The sequence below is a fragment of the Lipotes vexillifer genome, unplaced genomic scaffold, assembly GCF_000442215.2.
Source record: "Lipotes vexillifer unplaced genomic scaffold, Lipotes_vexillifer_v1.1 scaffold1209, whole genome shotgun sequence".
Lineage (NCBI taxonomy): Eukaryota > Metazoa > Chordata > Mammalia > Artiodactyla > Lipotidae > Lipotes > Lipotes vexillifer.
This window is the reverse complement of record NW_006786251.1, coordinates 526,110-545,347: the sequence shown is the minus strand read 5'-3', so window position 1 is coordinate 545,347 and position 19,238 is coordinate 526,110. Positions and strand designations below refer to the sequence as shown.

Below are 19,238 nucleotides of genomic sequence, written 5' to 3'. Positions count from 1 at the left end.
TTTCCCTCCCTCCGTCTGGGCCAGTGGTGCAACTTTTTCCAATCCATCAATGGGACTGTGGTCGAGTACATCACTAGAGGGCGATTCCTTTCCTGGGCTAAACTCTAGAGAATCAGGAGACTTGGTCGGGGAGAGCTCGGTTTCATCGAGAGGCGGGCATAAGCCTACGTAACTCTGATGTTTGGAAACTTTGCTGATTTCTGAATAGGTAACTTTTTCATCTTCTATAGCATTAAAGTGCTGTGTCTCGACTGTCTCTTTACTCATACTTGAGTGGGATAACTTTTGTGATAGTTCATGTTTTGGAAATGTCGACTGCTTGCAAAAACCATCGGGAATGTCAGAAGACGGCGTCCTCCTTTCCTCCGCAGCCCTGACTGGGATGTGCGACACTGCCGAGCTCTCACTTCTCCTGGAAGGTTGGTCAAGAGATCCACCTGGATGTTCCCCGTCTTTAACACCGTATTCCCTGTATAAGACTTTTTTGGAGGGAGATTTTACAGTCATTTCCTTAATTTCTGAGAGAGAGCCATTTGTTAACAATTTGTGTTCTCTCTCAGTCACAGACAAAAATTCATCCCTCTGATCAACAGTTTTACTCTCAGGGTGACCAACGTGATTCTCTCTTGCATCGTGAACAAGTACATGCGAAAGTTTCTCTTTCTGTGACTTATTGTTAGTGGCTCCAGGACTTTCCCACGTTCTAAAGATCTTTTTGTCCCATGGTCCCTTGGTTGCTAATTCTGCGGTTACGTGACATGCCAAGTCCTTAGCCTGTGGCTCAGAAAGATAGTCAGGCATTGCTTTACTTGACATTTCAGTTCTCTGTTTTTTCACATCATCAGAGCCAAAATCATTTACAGCCATTTCATGGCTCCGGGCATGCTCATCTTTAGCTTTGAACACCGTAAGATCTTTTTGCACAGGGACACTTTCATCCAAAGGGTCTATGGCCTTCTGCTGTTTCTCTCTAGCGAACACTTGGTAGACGGGTAGCTTGCTCTCCTGGATTTTTTTAACTGGGATTCTGGACTGGCCATCTGCCTTTGTGTCTTCTTGAGAAACGTCCTTACTTTTGGCCTGCGCGCCTTGTTCAAATTTTAATCTAATGGAACTGAGTTTAGACTGTTTGAGCTGAAACCCAGACTGGGGCCCTTCTGATTCTTTGCTCTGTGAACGACTTCCTTTGGCTTCCTCTGTGGACTTGCTATCCTCAGTCTGTTGCGAAGGAACCACCTCCGGGCTGCTGGGCAGACTGGCTGCGTCCTTCTCGTCGGCTCTGGGGAAGCCTTGTCTGTCACAGCCACGCTGCCTCGCCTTGACCCACTCGTCACTGCTTGCCAGCAGTTCTGTCAGCAGTGCTTTCTCAGGGCTGCCACCGGTAGAGCTTTGAGATGAGTATTCCTTGCCATTCCTAGGGTGTGGCTTTTTCTCTGGGGACTGCAGTTCATCATTGAGCTTTTCGGTTCTGTCACGGAAAAACTGTGACACTTCAGTGAGTTTTTCTTCAGCTTCCTTCACGGTCCTGTCCACCCTATCTTCGTATATCAACTTCTCTCTACCTCTGTCTAATCTGTCCTCAGCAAAGCGCATCCACATGGCATGTTTTGGACTACCAACATCGCCAGAATAGTGCAACACTGTCACTTTATCAAAATGCTCATCCTTAGACACTTTACCTACACCGTTTTCAGACACATCTTTATAGATTTTGGAGAGAATTTCTTTTTTGGGGGCAGTGACTACTTTTTCTCTGGCCCGCTTATCGGAGCCCTGTAACTCTGAGCTAGGGGGTCCCGCATGGTCTGTAACTGATTCCTCGGTATCAGAATGAGACACATCTAGCTTTTCTGACAGAAGCATTTTCTCAGCAAACCTGTAAGATTCCCCTCTTAGTTCTGACAACTCATCGTCATGGTATTCTATTGAGTGCTGACTCCAAAGCTTCAGTGTTTTATAAGAGTCATCAGATACGAGCTGAGCGGAACTAGGACGACTATCTTCTTCTTGGGACACGGGAGTGTTTACTCTGGAAGACTCCAGATAAGAAGGCAGCGACTCTTCAGCAGTGAGTTCTTCTTCTTCTTGCTGACCCTGTTCCTCTGAACACGGAAAAGCATCGTGTTTTTCTGGCAGAAAATCTTTTAGGTTAATATCTCCCCGGGATAAGTCTTTCTGATATACATACATTTCCTTTTCTGGATGCTTTTTGGTTTCTCTAATAATGACTTCAGTGGGCTCAGCTTGGTTACCTTTTTCGATGTGGACTTCTATTATACGCTCCAGTTTGGGTTTCATTTGGTTGTCCTTCTCTGCGTGCTGGGCTGAGGTTTCAGCAGCAGACTTGTGAACGTCTGGGGACACTGCCGACTTATGTTCAAACAGACCCGCCAGCTCTTTGGAAGGGTCTCGCCCGGACTGAAAGGCCTTCATGATGTCGTGGACTGACATGGTTTCTTCAATTCTCTCAGAGGCGCCTTCACTGCCTGGTGGAGAATGATAAACCATTCTGGTGGTTGTGGTTATGTGAGTCTCTTCTTTAACACGCATGCCTTTGCCCAGAACGTGACTGTGGTCGTCTTCTTCGCTACTGGTTTTCACTTGAAACGCTTTGACTTTTTCTTTAATACCAGAAGTGGTGGGCTTTGGTTCCAGCTCCATAAACGTAGGTGACGGTTTGGGTGACATGGGCTCCTCTGGTTGGGACGGGGGAGCCTCTCCAGCTGAGGGCTCATAGCTCCTGATAACATGAACCACTTCAGTTCTCGTTTCTGTAATGACCGGAGGGATGGGGACTTCCTGAAAAAGTGGTTTGGGACCAGTGCTTTCAGCGCTTTGTGGGGCTGAAGGTGTTTTCTCACTTCTTGTTTCAAAGCCACTGTCAGACAAGGGACTTTTATCTTGGTCATGTTGAGAAAAGTCATCTGGAGACTCTAAAATGGTATCTGTTCCAAAAAAGGAATCGGCCATCTTACATAACTCTTTCTCAGAGGTGGAAGACCTCATGGAGGCTGGAGGCATTTTGAGTTTGTGTTCCTGCAGGGCAATTGCTGGTTTTAAAATTCGTTTCTGTCTCTCTTCACCATCCTTCTTGGCATCCTCAAACTTGTACTTTAAGTTTGCCAGTGAACTACTCCCGATATCATTTGTTAGGTAATCAATAACTTGGGTCAAGTTATAATCCTTTTCGGAGGCAGCCTTTGCCTTAACTTGCACTCTCTCTGGCGGAGATGGAGAATGGCTCGCAGCAGCCTGTTGTCTTGCCTCTCTTATTTCTTCTGAACTGAATTCTATCCAGTCGTCTTCGGGAGAATGTCCTTTGTCACTCTTTGGTGATTTGGGTGGTCCCTTATTATCCACACAGACATCCTTTTTAAGGATTTCACTAACTTTCACTAAGTCTTCCTTCACTTTCTCGACAATTTTGAAAGGTTCTTCATCGTCGATTCTCCCTTCTTTGGGGAGTTCAGGTTGGAATGGCTTCTCCTCAGGCACATCTGCTTGGAGTATCGCAGTCATCCGCATTAGGTCCTCCTTCATTTCAGCCACGTCTTTTAGTATCTCCTGACTGGAAGATAGAGAAGATGGCGTAGACAGCTTAAGGGCAGATGGTGCAAGGAACAAAGGTGACTTAACTGGAGATGAAGTTCGATTGAAATGGGGCTGAGGAAGTGTCTCCGTAGTCAATGTTTTAATGGGCGACAGCAAGGCTGCTGCTGATTTTGTAAGTGAATTAGAGTCTGGAAGTTTCTTTAATGCTGGTTCCGGCAAAACATTGACTACAGAGTATACTGGCACTGTTATTATTGATGAAGTCACAGATGAGGTAGTTGCAGATATCGACGGCCCGAGGGATGTATAGAGGGCACTTGCAGAAGGAGTTCTCAGAGACTGAAAAGCTGATGGTGCTGGAGAAACATATGACCTGAGTGGGGAAAACGGCATTGCTGTGGTGGCCGGGAACACTTTCTCAACTGCGTCACTGGCTCCATTAACCACAGAGCTCACAGAGTTTGTAGCTGTGGCCATTTTTTCCTGTAATGTGGCAGTGGCTTTGCATCCGTTAATTAAAGTTGAAGATGATGGATATTTCAGAGGGGAAACAGATCCGTTGACTAATGCTACCTCTGCATGTCCAGGCATCTGTTTGACGGGTGATGAGAGAGAAGAGGCCATGGTAACTTTAGCTGATGAAATGACATCAGCTGTTGATTTAGCTGGAGACACCACTGACATTAAAGGTGAAGATATTAGCGGTGCTGTGGATGTGATAATTGACTTAAATGGCAGACTCGAGGAATACATATTAATGTTTGATTTGGGGGAGGCAGGGGGTGTCATGGTAATGGACGACCTCTCCAAAAGAGATCCTGCTGTAGTCACCGGGGAGGTTCGAGAGGAAAACGTAGAATTGGATGCCAGCCCCTTTAAAGGCGAGGCCTCCGTGACTGTGGGAGCTCTAACCAGGGTACCAGAGGAAACCTGGATATTGTATGGAGACTGTGACACCACTGTTTTTATTGGCGAAGAAATTGTCCGAAAGGATCTAATTGGAGATGCCACATCACTAATGGATTTAACCGAAGATGTAGTTGATGCGCCTAACGTGGATTTGATTGGAGAAGGAGTCGAGACAGACCATATTGATTTTAATGGAGACGCTGATGGCGTATTAGAGGAGGAACTTGATAAGGAAGTGAAGCCTGACGTGGCCGGCCCGGGCACTGTCATCGGAGCTGCTGTGCAGGACTGGTATGCTCTTGCAGAAAAGAATGGCTTGTATGAGTAAGTGGTGGGGAGGGATCTCGTTGGTCCTGCGCTCCGTTCAACTGTTTCTTAAATTTTAAAATGAAATCAAACACAAAAATCAACAAAAATGGTTGAGAAACAGAGAGACCAGAGAAAAAAATTGGTCAGTAAACTTTGAAATATTACAAAAGCAAGTACAATTGTTTGCATGATTTAGAATGGAAGAGGCAAAAGGAACAATTAAGAGGAAAAAAAAAATTGCTACAGACATAACTAATCCAAAGTTAAAAATAAAACTAAGTAAAACACAGAGCAGTGTGAAATGAAAAGACAGAAAAAGCACGTTGCAACCAAATAGGCCAACAGTGAAAAAAACAAAACAAAACAAAACACACAAGGAAACGATGATGAGAAAAATAACCACAATGGAAAAACTATTCCCTTACTTCCTATTGACTTTCTTATGTGCTGGTTTTGAAATATCAGTAGCCGTTCTCTTTTGCCCGTATAGGTACATGTTTGTTTCGTGCAACCATATAACTCGCATTTTAGTAATTTCTACTGTTCCGTCTCCTTGGACCTCTTGGTGATACAGATTGCACCTACTTAGAACCATATCAATGTGCGTAGCTATACATTAAATGTCTAAAACTCTTATTTTAGGAAACCACTCAAGCCTATTTCATGCAGAATCCAAAATAACTTTTAAGTGACAGGCAACTGATGTGCAAACTGTGAAGCCACTGGATTTTAAATTTGTATCTTCCATGCACAACTCGGTTATGCTTCACACCCGTAAAAAGCCAATAAGAGCAAGAAGTTTTCTGAGTCAGAATTTTGAAAGAAAAAAAGACAAAAGGAATGTTTGCATTTATCTTTTCCATGCAGTATATTCCTTTTGGTGAGGAAAAAAGAAACGTAACATGACATGATTTTAGAATGCATGTGTACGCACACACAAAGGGGGAAAAAAACCAGAAATATGGTTCATGGTTACCATAAGCAAGCAAAGCAACTGAAAACATTTTCTCATGCGCGATATATCATGGCAAACGAGCCAAAGAAGTAATACAATTTTTATGCCATATTATGCACAATGTGTAAACTTTAAAAATACTTTCACAAGAGTATTTAGAAAGAAGAGTACACTTTTTCCATGAGATGTGAAGTCTTGGTACCTTTTGAGATTTTTTTTTTTGGCCGCCCCTCGCAACTTGTGGGATCTTTAGTTCCCTGACCAGGGATCGGACTCGTGCCCCCTGAAGTGGAAGTGCGGAGTCTTTTTAACCACAGGACCGCCAGGGAAGTCCCCTTTTGAGATTTTTTAGGAAAATATTTAATACTGCATATGAAAAATCCATCTGCAACTGAATATGTCCATGTCTGGTGTTGTCTTCATCACGGATAAAAGCACATAGTTTATCTCAGATATTTTTCCTAATCCATTTACTTCTAATTCTCAAAAGGTATCATGGGGGAAATCTTAAAAGCAGGCATATTTTTAACACCCCGTATTTAACTCTCTACAGTAGGATACAGTATATATCCGTGTATATATTTTATCGATAGCAAAGGGACCAGTTCTGGTGCCTTCCCAGAATATTCACGGGACTCATGGATACCCCGAACACTGGCGCAACCATGAGGCAGACCTACCACCAGGAAGGATGGATTGAGTACCAGCATTCTTCTGGCAACGGGCTAAGAAACATACGAATGAGGTAAGCACCCTCGCTGGGGGGAGAGCAAGCACACACCGAGTCCTCTCTAATTCTACAGTTCTAGGAAACAAACTGAGCTGGTCACAGAGGTTCGGAATGCCTGCCAAGGGCTAACGCTCTATGTCAAAGTTGAGTACAGTTTCGCTTCCAGAAAGCACTGGTGTTCAGAATAAGAGTGAAGCTCGAAGAGGAAATGAGAATCTGCTTCATCTTTATGCTCTTCACGCTGTGCTCGTGCCATTGCTACAATCCAGTCCTTGGATTAACAGCGACTCCCACAAGGGTGAAGATTTTCATTCCTGGTGTACATTTAAATTCAAACATTCAGAACATATCCTTTTCTAGGCTTACATATTATTCTAAAGAAAAGTGGAAGAACTAAGGAAAAAACTCACCCATTCATTACCCCTCCTAGTCACAATTCTCAATATTGGCTTAATTTTGGAAACACCACACTGCAAATGGAAGGTTTGGGGATTCCTTCAATTCAGTGATTTGGGCTCCGTTTAATGGCTCAAGAGAACTTATTTTTATAACTACCAGAAACTGGCAAAGCATCTCTCCTTTACCACTGAAGTCTGGCTTCACCAAGCAGAGCAGTCTTCTGAACCACATCTAGGGTTTTATACTTTGCACGAAGCGACCAATTTACTGATCAGTTACATACTTGATGCTTTAATGATACATATTTTGTGATACCCTTTATAACAAAGGGAATTCTGGGTGTCAGGCACTGAATTACAGCAGAATCTCTTTTCTGGAGGGGGCCGTTGGAAAGGACAGGGTATTGCAGGAAAAGCTCCCTTCACTTGGAGTTCTAACACCAATTCAGGGGCCATGACATTTCCTTAGTTTTTCTTTTAGTCCTTTCTTAGTTCTTCCCATTCTTCTGTCCACCATTATGCTCCCTCTCGTAAAACAGAGAGAAAAGTACCCTCTTCCTTCTAGCAAAAGTCAAGGAAGACAAACTACATGTACCGTAACTGAAGCTAACCAAGAAGTAGCAACCCTTTCAGAGGTGGGAAGAATTCAATTGACTCAGCACACACACCTGACCTTACAACTCATATATTCCCCAAACGAATACCTTAGGGACCAAAATCGGATAGGAGCTTGCCTGCCCAGAGGTACCCCAATCTCAAGTAGCTGGTCCGTGGAGACTGTCCAAAGCTCAAGGCTGTTGCCTGGGAGTCCCAAGCATCTACACCATGAGAGCCTTAGCTTTGGGGCAAAAGAGTATCCCGAGGAAAACCTCCACCCAGGAGATTCAGTTGTATTGAAAAACCATCTAGTTACATACACACATACCTTCCCTGCTTTGTAGCATAATGGGAGTTAATTTCAGCTCTTATGGTTTCGGAAAGATTTAGACATTTATGCTAGAGGAAGAAAAGAGATCTGGAAGGACATTCATGAGAGTGGTTGGGTTTCCTTGCTCTTCTGCTCCCCATTTTGTGTCTGAATATAAAAGCTTCCCTAGTATGTACTCCAGGAGCTAGACTGCGGAAGATGATGCTCAGACCACCTGAGCAAAGTGGTAGAGTAGTGTCCTGCTGCACATTTAATATGCTATGTTGGCCCACAGAAACAAGAATTCAGGAAAGATGGGAAAAAACCAGAGTTGTGGTTCTTACTGGTAAATTTCCAATCCTCCCTGAATTCAAGTAACTGTGAGTAATGGGAAGCAGCTAGAAATGATTCACTAATTTAAAAATAATTTTTGTATAAATCCTCCTCTGATGGTTCAAGTGGCACCATGCTACATCAGTCAAACACGCTGCTGCTCTCAGCACTCTTAGTTCCTGTTGGTGGAGAGGGTTATCTTGAAGGCAGTGATCACCAGAGGTGATAAACATAAGGATGAGGGAAACACAGGGACGGGGGAGGGAGACAGAGAGAACGAACGAATATGACTGAATGAACCTGTGCCTTGATACTTGCAAGCCAGTTAACAATGGACCAAAACAATCACTGAGAGAAGAAAAGGGTTTAACCCGTCTAGTGAAGGCCAGCCTTAGAGCTGATATTTAATAAAGAGCAGAGGGAAGGGGAGAGAGAGAGGGAGGGAGGAAACAGAAATCAGTAAACAAGTGCTACCTCAAGAAGGTAGGAAAATATAATTCTTGCCAACTGGGACAAAAAGGAATCAGGACTAAGAATATAATGACCTACCTATATTAAGAAAAATGAGATGACCAGAGTTACTTTATCATCCTTTATAGCGTCCCACATGGATGAAAGTAAATATTTTCTCTTTTGAGCACGGATTTAAAGCAACCTTGGTACAACATTATCTCCTAACACAGTTAACTCCCAAGGTGAAATCAAGGTTTTCGTATTCAAGTGATAGATGTTTCTAATTAAAAAAAAAAAAAAAAAATAGCTACTGGCTTAAAAAAACTTTTAAAGCTACGATCTGGGGGTGTTTGTACCTCACATCTCCAACTATATACAATATATTACTTAGATCTCACGATAAAGTTTTCCCGCAGGCAATTTTCTTCTGCCATTGGGTTTTCACATGACCCCGAAATTCAGTTAGTATAGAAAAAATGTCTCTTCTTATAAAAATCCACATAGATTAGTAAGCGTGTTAGGAAACTCACTCATTCCAGGCTCAGTCAAGTAGCTGTAGCGCTTACGTAAAGCCAACGATGCAAAGCTCTGCCGTCTATCCGTCTTCTCGTTCTGGAAAAGAAAAAGAAGAGGAAGATTATGTTCCACTTCTTTGTGACATTTCCATCATTTTGAAACATTCTGTAGAACGGCATGTTGATATCTTGTTTATCCTTACTTTTCTTCTTACGGATTTTCCTCAGGGAAATGCTAATTTCCTACTGTGATTCTACAACCCCACCCCAATTCTTAGCCAAATAACCATCATTTAGCAAAAAATAAGAGCACCAACACAGCAGACTACAGGGAACTACAAATAAAAGACAAGCATTACAGAGACTTCTGATGCTGAGCAGTAAATTTTCCCAAATTTGTTCGTATTGAAAGCACATATATCATGATGTACACTCACTCGTTGTGAGTACATTCAAGGAAAAAAGGCACACAAAGTTTTTTATTACGATTACTGCTGTTGTTTCTATATGTTAATAGGCATAAAATGTAGACGAGGAGATTAAAAAGAGGTTAATGGTTTTACTGAAGTAATGTTACTGAGTCTTAAGGCTACTGATTCTATTTATTATTACTGAGGTGTGAGTTTTAAAAATCCAGTGATCTGATAACTTGGAGAAATACTAGGAGATAACTTATAAGAAAAACTTTATTTAAAACTTAATTGAACAATTATACACTTAAAAAATGGCCAAGGTAAATTTCTTTAAATAGAATATCAAATATTTGTCAATAGCCACTGAGCGCACATTTTATAGTACATAAAACATGTAAAATGTCATATATTATCATCAACTTTGATTTAAAAGTTATAACAGTGGATACTAGGTGAAAATATGCACAAATGTATGTCACATTTAAGAAATGCTTAAAGAACTTCAGTTCCTCTTTGTAAGTCATTAGCTGGATTCCAGTTCTATTGATTGTACTAAAGTACTCTCCTGTACATGTGGAAGAGTAAATTATTCTTGAAGAAAAAGTGTGCTTGACCTCATTTAAGCTATACGATCTGCAAAAATATAATACGTTTCCCACACTTCAGCCCTCTGCAACTTCTTTTACACAGATTCCATTTCTATTCTATCCCTGATAGAGTAAAAGCAGAAGTGTTCATATTACCTCATCCTCTTGATCTGACTCTGTCTCCTTTTGGTTCCAAGATGCATTGCAGAGACAAGGAATATTATAATGGACAGCAGGGAAAAGAATATCAGGATATGAAAAGGACTGAGTAGGGAGCACAAAACGCAAAGCTGCTTTAGAAAGCAGAGCAAACCAGAAGAAGCCAACAAAAAATATCAAAGCTATACATCCATGGCAAATTAACGTGTGACATTATTTGAAAACAAACAAAATCTATGAACTACCAGCAGAAGCAGAAGCAATAAACAGAGGACTCCATCATACAAACCATAAGAATCTGACACCACAGTCACAAGACTTAGTCAGTCTGCACAAAGAGACTAATAAAACTTGAGTTTTGAGAGCTTTAATCATGTTACAAAGCATTCCTTAATTGCATACGAAGGGCCCACTTCTTCAAGGCCAGGGAAAGAAAGTTAAAATAAACCAGTATTAAAAGATACCTTTTTATGTGCGGGCAGAGTGATGTTTAAGTTGCAAACAGCTGTTTGAGGCAGTCCTTTTGTTGTCTTTGGTTCTTTCAGAAAAGACAGACGACCACAGGGCTCTTGGCTGGTGTCTCTAATCTAGAAGAATTTAGGTAGTTGACAGTTACAGAAAGAGACTTTTCTGAGGATTGCCCATCTGCACAAGAGTTAAGCGTGTTTCTTTTATGGAGCCCTTCGAGAACCAGGAATAGTAAAGGGAAAATGTGATAACGATTACATGTCAGCCGACATAGTCACATTTAAACTTGGCAAGATTTAGAATGCCCAATTCCTAGTCTAAACACAGGAATGTTATGTCTGCTGGTCTCATCCTGACAATCCAGTGTATAGTCTGAGTTATATGTATTTTCTTCCTGTCTAATCATTTCTTTTTTTCAAAGCCTCAGTTTTAGCAACCATAACAGCAGCAAATAGTAATAACAGTAAAACAATTCTCCTGTGTCCTCTGGTTCTCTGAGGAGGAAGATGGTCTCTCTCCAGAATGTCCCCGGGTTCCACCAGAAATAAAGATGAAACTTGAACATTCAATTTGGATTTCATCCATTATTTGATTACTGAGCATTCCAGATATGATGCATTTTGTTATTCTAGATTGCTTGGTCTTACAAACATTTGCCTAAATATAAATGATCATTTAGTTGTTTAAAAGGTAGAGACTCCTTTTACTAATTATAAAGCTTTCCTGGCTCTAAAGTACACTCAGGTAGAACTAGGACAAAAATCTGACTTTGTTGCTGTGAATTTAAGTTTGGTGGGATATTTCCAACTGAATAAATCATTAGAATCTTTTTTATTCTTTAAGAGCATTAAAAAAAAAAATCCACAGAGTCTCTCTTGAAGGTGATTTACCTTGATGGAAAATGGCAGTCTATTTTCTTTGAAAGCATAAAAGTTAAAAACAAGTTGCTGTCCTCCTTTGGTAAGTGCAGCCAGGTTTCCATAACAATCAACATAAATAGGCTTTCCTTCCAGAACCTTGTGGAGTAAAAGAAATACATCATTTAATGTTAAATGGAAAGGATTCTGAGATTTTAAGTCATATGACCTTAAAAGACCGACATGTTTCTATGTCACATTTGTCTTGTAATTGGGAAATTACTTCTGGTGGTGCTATTTGCCACGAAAATAACTCTATCGGTTCACAATTAGTGACTGCGGTTGGAAACTGCAACATGGGACATGTACAAGACAGAATTATAGATTTATTTCTATTCTACCAAATATAAATATAGATTTATTTCTATTCTACCAACTTTAAATATATTTGAGAAAGTGCCTGATATCAACCACTTACCCATAGAGTTTGAAAGGTTTTTTGGACTCTTAGATACTTATCCGGTGATTGAAAAAGGAAAATCATGGTGATGTGTCTAGACAGTGAACATGGAAATAACGCAAGTAGCCACAGGAAAATCGCAACCATGACCTAGATTCGTTGGTACTACATTTTAACCAACTAAGATAACCTCGAAGACATTTAAAATAATTTGAGAGTGAATCTGTATCACATTTTAAAACAAAAACTAAAATCAATAATGGATTTGATATTTATAGTACGTGCTGTATTATGGCCTCAAAAGAAAACTCAATGTCTGGAGAATGTAACTGAATGCACTTGCTGTAAACAAGGTACCTCGATATCTTTGCTTCTTGCAACTTCCTCAAAGTTCTCTTGCTGCTCTAAAGTTTTGTCCACTTTATCATCTGTCATGCAGAAACATCGCAGAGACGATTCTACAGGATCATTCATTTTGGCAAAAACAACAAACTTGGCCATATATGGAACACATATTAATTCCCTGTACAGTTGTGTGGCTAACCCCACAGTTTCTAACACTTGATGGCAGTCTGCAAGCCAAAATCTGAGGGAGACAAAAACAAAATATCAAAGGTATAAAAATAAGGAGATTTCAAAGCCAAATCTTAAAAAGATTCACCATTAAAACAAGAGTATATAAAGGAACTAAACCAAAACATTAACTTGTTCATTTGAACAAACAGCAAAGATATTTACTCTGTTTACCAAATACAGAAACCCTACATTTATTATTTCTTATGCTTTTGCTAAGAAAATGCTAAGGATTTTTCTCCTCTATTTTCTTTTCCATAAAATTCTTTTTCCCCTCTTACACATACCCACGACAAGCCTTCCTTTCTACTCCTGCTTCAGAGTTTATTACTTCACCATTGGAAGGAACAAGAATTTTATGGGGGAAAATGGGAGAGAAAGGAAGATCCTATCCGTTTTTATGAATTGCTAAGAAGCAAGTTTACCACCTTATAGGCTCCCTGTGAGAACCGGATAAAATGACATCCAAGTGAATTTAAAATTTCTGAGTTAGGCCCAACTTCACCATCAGCATTCTACAGAACAATCATACTGGTATTGAGCACAACAATTTTTACTTTCCAAAAGGTAATAAAAATACTTCCTAGTACTTTCTGGAATCCTTTTATTTCCATACCTGGCAGAAACATTGGTTGTAAAAGAGACACAATCCTTTATAAACGTCAAAGGAGTAGTTCCTGTGATGTCTTCCCACTGAGCAGGCGACGTGCCCCCTGAGAGAACAACACCGGATATGTGACTTTATTATGGGAGATGCTCCTTGTAAAATTTTTAACGTCATCCTGTTCTTTCTGTATAGCCAGTAACTCGCAAAACTTCAGCACTTTCATTAATGACACGTACGAAAATTCTCTCTACTCTCCTTTCATACTTCTACCGGCCTATAGTCACCTCCTTGTAAGATAATATTAGGTTAGGGAAAAAAATTACCTTTCTGTTTGTCTGGATACTAATGGATGGCTTAAACTTGGGGCACACAAGTTTAAGCCATTCATTTTAAGCCACAATTTACATGTGTAAAGATTTGTTGTTGCAGATAGTATAATTCTTCTATTTTTTATTTATTATTATTATTATTATTTATTTATTTTTTTTTTTGGCGGTACGTGGGCCTCTCAGTGCTGTGGCCTCTCCCGTTGCGGAGCACAGGCTCCGGACGCGCAGGCTCAGCGGCCATGGCTCACGGGCCCAGCCGCTCCGCGGCACGTGGGATCCTCCCGGACCGGGGCACGAACCCGTGTCCCCTGCATCGGCAGGCGGACTCTCAACCACTGCGCCACCAGGGAAGCCCGTTCTTTTATTTTTTAAAGAAGTCAAGAACTATCAGGAAAGTTAAAATGAAAGTAATTTTATACTTCCTGAATCATCTAACTTTCCAGGCTAAAAGGGGAACCAGCCATTAAAATCACTCTTCAGAAAAAACAAACAGGAAAACCTGTCTTTAAGTTATAAACTCATGTTAGGTTAATCAAATGATGAATTAGCTCTGGATTCCAGGTGCTTATCACAAAATGTGTTCACCTAAGTCCTGCATATTTAGTCTACTGGGTTACACTTGTGGATAGAGTAGGCGAGAAGAATCATATACTCACTTGGCTCTTCCCTACTCCTGGCGCTCTGTGGGAGCCTCTGTTTCCCCCAAAGTCCATCCAATTTCCTGTAGCCTAAAGGGTGTTGCTAGGTCTGTTACCTCAGTCACCGAGAGATTACCTAGATGCTCCAGTAGATTCAATAATACCTCAATCACCTTAAAAAAGCACTACTATTAACACTAAACTTAATAGGAAAAATGATACCACTGAAAAATGTCAAGCTATCAGCATCTTAAAGAAAAAATTCCAGGGATAATAGAGATGAGGTGATGGACAAGTAAAATGTTATATCCTTTTTTTTTCCCTACTCTTATAATGTTGGCAGGGATGTTCAAAGGTTTTCCATCTTTGTACAGAATCATTGCGAATGCTATAGCATTAATAGCAAAAACAGCGACAACTTAACCAAACCTGTAATGCTACAGAGAAGGCGCAGATTGGGTGTGGTGTCTCCCTTGTACCCGTTGGAGACACCTTCTCCGGAGGCCGGGGGCACTGGAATGGTCATTGTGATAGGCTTATGGAATTTCCTTCTTCTTGGTTCCACAGTGACAATTGGGCTAAATGTTGCTTTGTTTCCAAGGATCTTTTTCACAGTTTCATCTGGAACAGGCTGGGCCTAGAGACAAGAGAAAGGACCTTAAATGAAAGTGGACATTTTTCTCTTATCAGAAAGTTGACTTTTTAACTGAGGAGAAAAAAACCAAAAACAACCACCAAAAGAATGTCTTTCTTCTGCTGTTAACATTCTCGTGTATGCCTTCTGATGGCCACACGTATGGGTTTCTGGTAGTTATATATCTAAGAGCCAAACTGCTATTTGGTACACATACGACCACCATTACGACATAACTGCCAAAATGTTTTCCAAAATGCTCGTTGCAGTACCAGTTTTTATTCTCATCAGCAGATGTGAGTGTCCTAGTTGTTCTACGTATTTGCCAACACTTGGTATTTTCAGTCTTTTTTTATGTTAGATATTTTATTGAGTCAAGTTTAACATTTTAATATGTTTATCGATATTTGGAAATGGAAGAGAACATAACTTTCCAGAAATTTTGTTATGTTAAAGAAATCTTTTAAAAAATTTTATGGGGCAAAAAAAAGTCGTTCTTTTTCATCCTTTCTCACTATTTCAGGAAGGCATAAAGCAAAAACAAAAACAACCTAACACTGTAGCAGGACCTACAGCTAGAGTATGTCCCCAGTAGAACACAGACGGCATGGGCTTGCATGAAAGAGACAGGATGTCAGATCTCATGGCAGAGAAACCTCTCAGTCTAATCCAAAGGACAACAAATATTGAGTCCTGTATTTTTTAAATCTATGCAGGGCGTTCAGTAAAACATTACAAAGGCAACTTGTACCCTCAATTTTTATTGAGGTTTCTAGAGTTAAGTAACAAAAAGGCGTACAAGATTTCAAAGGATATCAGTTCTAGTCTAACAATTCTTTTCATTTCTTTGCAATCTGGTAGAATATTCAATGTGGGAGACAGTTGCAGGGAACTTCATACTACTGAAATGTAAGGTGGTATCTTTAGCTCCAAATGTTTACTGAACTTTCAGTTAAGCTATTAATTACTATATTAAGTAACAACACAGATTAAGTTATTTCAGGTTACTTTCCTTATTCAATAAGAAAAAAAAGTACTGGTTAAGTTCTAACAGAAATGAATAAATGGAAGAAAGACCATTCTTGCCAAGATTTTCAGCCAGCTTTCCAAACCAAGACAAGTTCCAACTGGTTTGGTTAAAACCCAGCATTTATGATTTACTTGAACTAAAATCTGAAAGCTTGCAAGTTTCACTATTATAGATTTTTATGATGTGGCATATTATAAACCAAATCAAATATATTTTGTTTCTTTAATGGTATATGTGCTGTTTGGTGCTTTGTTGCTCCACATACTGAGACCAATAACCTATGGTTAAAAAAATGATCTTTCGTCAGAAACCAAGTGATACATCTAAACAGAAAAAACCTAAAATATGTACCTTTTTTTATAAGCCAGTATGCTAACTTTATACATAATACTTTTAATTTAAAACAGGTTAATGATTCCCAAAATGGCCCAAATGCTTCGATTAGCAATATATCGTAAGGATGAGTCATGACACCAGTTTTCAGAGCAGAACATGCTCACATGCTCTCTCCATGTACCAAGGAGAACAACTTTTTGTGAACATTACCTGGAGGCCCACTCGAATTCTTTTGGTTAAAGCACCCTCTGGGAAAGAAGCTTGGACGAGGGGCACGGTGGTACTGCTCAGAATTCCACCTTCAGGACCAATCTGATTGCTTTCCTGCTTAATCCGTGAAACCACTGCGAAATACTGGGGGAAATCCTTAGTGATAATCCTGCAGATACGCTTTTTTCCTAACTCTTCTGGGCTATCAAGTTCTGAAAAGAAAAATGAATGAAAAAGCCATGAGAGTAAGCCTATCTACCCGATACCTTGAGGCAAACTGATGTGTAATATTGATAGTTAAAATTATTTAGATTCAGTAGTATAAACAGTTTTATGATAAAGAGAAAACTATAGTGACCTTAACGTAATACCAAGCTTTGCAAAAATATTATAAAGCTATTCATGCACAGTATTTGTACAAAAATATTTCTACTGAAGAGGAATAAACATTTTCAAGAACTGGCATTTTACCACATATGGACAAATGTCTACTCTTCAAGAAGGGACACCTTAATTCTGTGCTACTTTACAATAACCTGCCCTCAAGATGCCCAAAGTAAGAATGAGTCAGAAAAAAGTAAGGCCTCATAAGAAAGTAAGGAAAAAAAAAAAAAAAGAAAGTAAGCGCTTCAGTATGTGTGAAAGGCTCTAGAACTTTATTTGAAAGCCTCTTTAAAATATTTTAAAATTACCCAAATGATTTGTAGCATCATCACCAATTTCTGACTGCTCATCAATGGCCCTCATACATCAAGCTCAACCTATTTACAAGTGGACACATCTTCTTCCCTTCTGTCCACCTGCAGACCTACTTCTTGCCTTGTAGTCCTAACTCTGGTCAATTTATTTTACACTTTGCCCAGTCCTCCAGTCCAATAGCTTTGACTGACTGACTTTACACTCCGCGTCCAAAGGTCAAAGTCCCGTTGATTCTATCTTGGAAAGGGCTTGCTCTCCTGCCACCCCTTGTTCAGACACCGTTTCGACTTGCGTAGATTACCGGCACCACCGCTTAGCCGTCTCCCTGTCACTTGCCTCCCCTTTGCTCCAGTCTACCTCTCGCGGTGCAGCCAGATGGGTTTCTTTCAAAAGCCCAGCTTTATGCAGAATTCTGGTAGGTTTAATTGAAATAAACCATTAAAAAAAATCGTAGGCAATAATATTTGAAATAGAGTAACCAAGAGTATTTTGGAAAAGTAGATTTGTGAGGGGGAATTTATAAGATTTGAAAACTTAGCCTAGAAGTATCACAATAAAACAGATATAGAGAGAAATATAAGAATATAAGAAAATAGATAATAATAGACAAATAGGTCAAGGGGGACAAAAACAGAGAATCAAGAAGTAGATTCAACTTTATCAGGACTTCTCTGGTGGCGCAGTGGTTAAGAATCCGCCTGCCAGTGCAGGGGACATGGGTTCGAGCCCTGGTCTGGGAAGATCCCACGTGCAGCAAAGCAACTAAGCCTGTGCGTCACAACTGCTGAGCCTGTGCTCTAGAGCCCGCGAGCCACAACTACTGAAGCCCGTGCGCCTAGAGCCTGTGCTCCGCAACGAGAAGCAAGTGCACTGCAATGAAGAGTAGCCCCTGCTCACCGCAACCAGAGAAATGCCCACGAAGACCCAACGTGCCCAAAATAAATAAATTTTAAAAAAGAGATTCAACTTTATATATGTGTATACATAAACACATATACATATATATAGTATATGTGTAAGTCATATATATCTACTTTTATATATGTATTATGTATTAAGTATATTTAAATCAGTGTCATATTTAAACTTCAGTTCAGTGGGGGAAAGATGGTTTATTTAAAAGACAGTGTTGACATAATCGAACATCTATGTGGAAGAACAAAGCTAAATCACTATATATCTTATCATATATTAATACAAATTCCAGCTGGACAAGAGACTTAACTACTTAAAAAATTAAAATATTATCAAAAAAATCAAGAGAATACCTTTTAGCCTTCAATAGGAGAAACTTTCCTACTCAAAACGGGATACCCAGAGGCCTAAAAGTCAGTTCTGACTATATAGAAATGTAAAGCTTTCTATGACAAGAATAATAAACTTGAATGACAAAAGGTAGACTGGGAAAGGTAATAGCCACACATGACAAATTAAGAACTAATATGCTCAATATCAATGGCAGCTACAAGTTGATAAAAAGATGACAGAGAAGCCAATGGAAACTAGCAAAATGTTATAAACAGGCGATTCACAGAAAACGGCCGATAAACTTTATATTAAAATATTCAAACTCGGTAATTTACGTGGAAATACCAATTCAAACAAGATACAATCTCCTGCTACACCCACCTCCTGGTACGATTAAAGACCAATATCTTGTCGAGAGAAAACTGGGGGAAAACAGATGCTTTTAGTCATTGCTGGTGGGTGTGAATGGCAATAATCTTTTGACAGTGTAACTGGGCATCTTCTATTCAAAATGAAAACGCATCTACCCTTGGACCCAGCAATCCCATTCTCTGACGTCTTTCTTACAAAAGCACAGGCAAAGCGGCATTGCTTGTAATGACTAAAGTTTGAAAGAGCCTGCGTGCCCATCAGTAAGGCCTTGGTTAGATAAGTCACGGTTCATCCACACTCGCAGCACTCCCGCAACGAGTGAAGAGGAGCATTCAGATTCATCCATTTACCAAATATTTACTGAGGACCCACTATATGCAGGCACTCGTCTAGTCACCAGGGATACAGCAGAGAGCAAACTAAAGTCACGGCTCACAGGGAGATTACATTCTAATGGGGGGAAGGGGGGAAGGGCACACACCACTGAGCACATAGGAAGAAAAAAAAATCCAGGGGAGGAAGTAGAATGTGACGGGGGGGGGGGTGGGGGGGGGGGG

General features: G+C 40.2%; 1 protein-coding gene across 2 annotated transcripts in view; it reads right to left on the bottom strand.

Moving 5' to 3' along the window:
- ANK3 (ankyrin 3) overlaps window positions 1-19,238 on the bottom strand; it is a 322,709-nt gene that overhangs the window by 27,355 nt on the left and 276,116 nt on the right. Inside the window, exons 30-38 of one of the 2 annotated variants that reach the window (XM_007458433.1) lie at window positions 16,363-16,574; window positions 14,582-14,789; window positions 13,195-13,291; window positions 12,363-12,591; window positions 11,579-11,704; window positions 10,685-10,807; window positions 10,218-10,244; window positions 9,077-9,158; window positions 8-4,829 (exon numbers count right to left, since the gene is read on the bottom strand). In XM_007458433.1, coding sequence (XP_007458495.1) covers window positions 8-4,829; window positions 9,077-9,158; window positions 10,218-10,244; window positions 10,685-10,807; window positions 11,579-11,704; window positions 12,363-12,591; window positions 13,195-13,291; window positions 14,582-14,789; window positions 16,363-16,574 — 5,926 coding nt within the window. The remainder of the gene's footprint in view (window positions 1-7; window positions 4,830-9,076; window positions 9,159-10,217; window positions 10,245-10,684; window positions 10,808-11,578; window positions 11,705-12,362; window positions 12,592-13,194; window positions 13,292-14,581; window positions 14,790-16,362; window positions 16,575-19,238) is intronic. The other variant, XM_007458434.1, reaches the window with a different exon arrangement.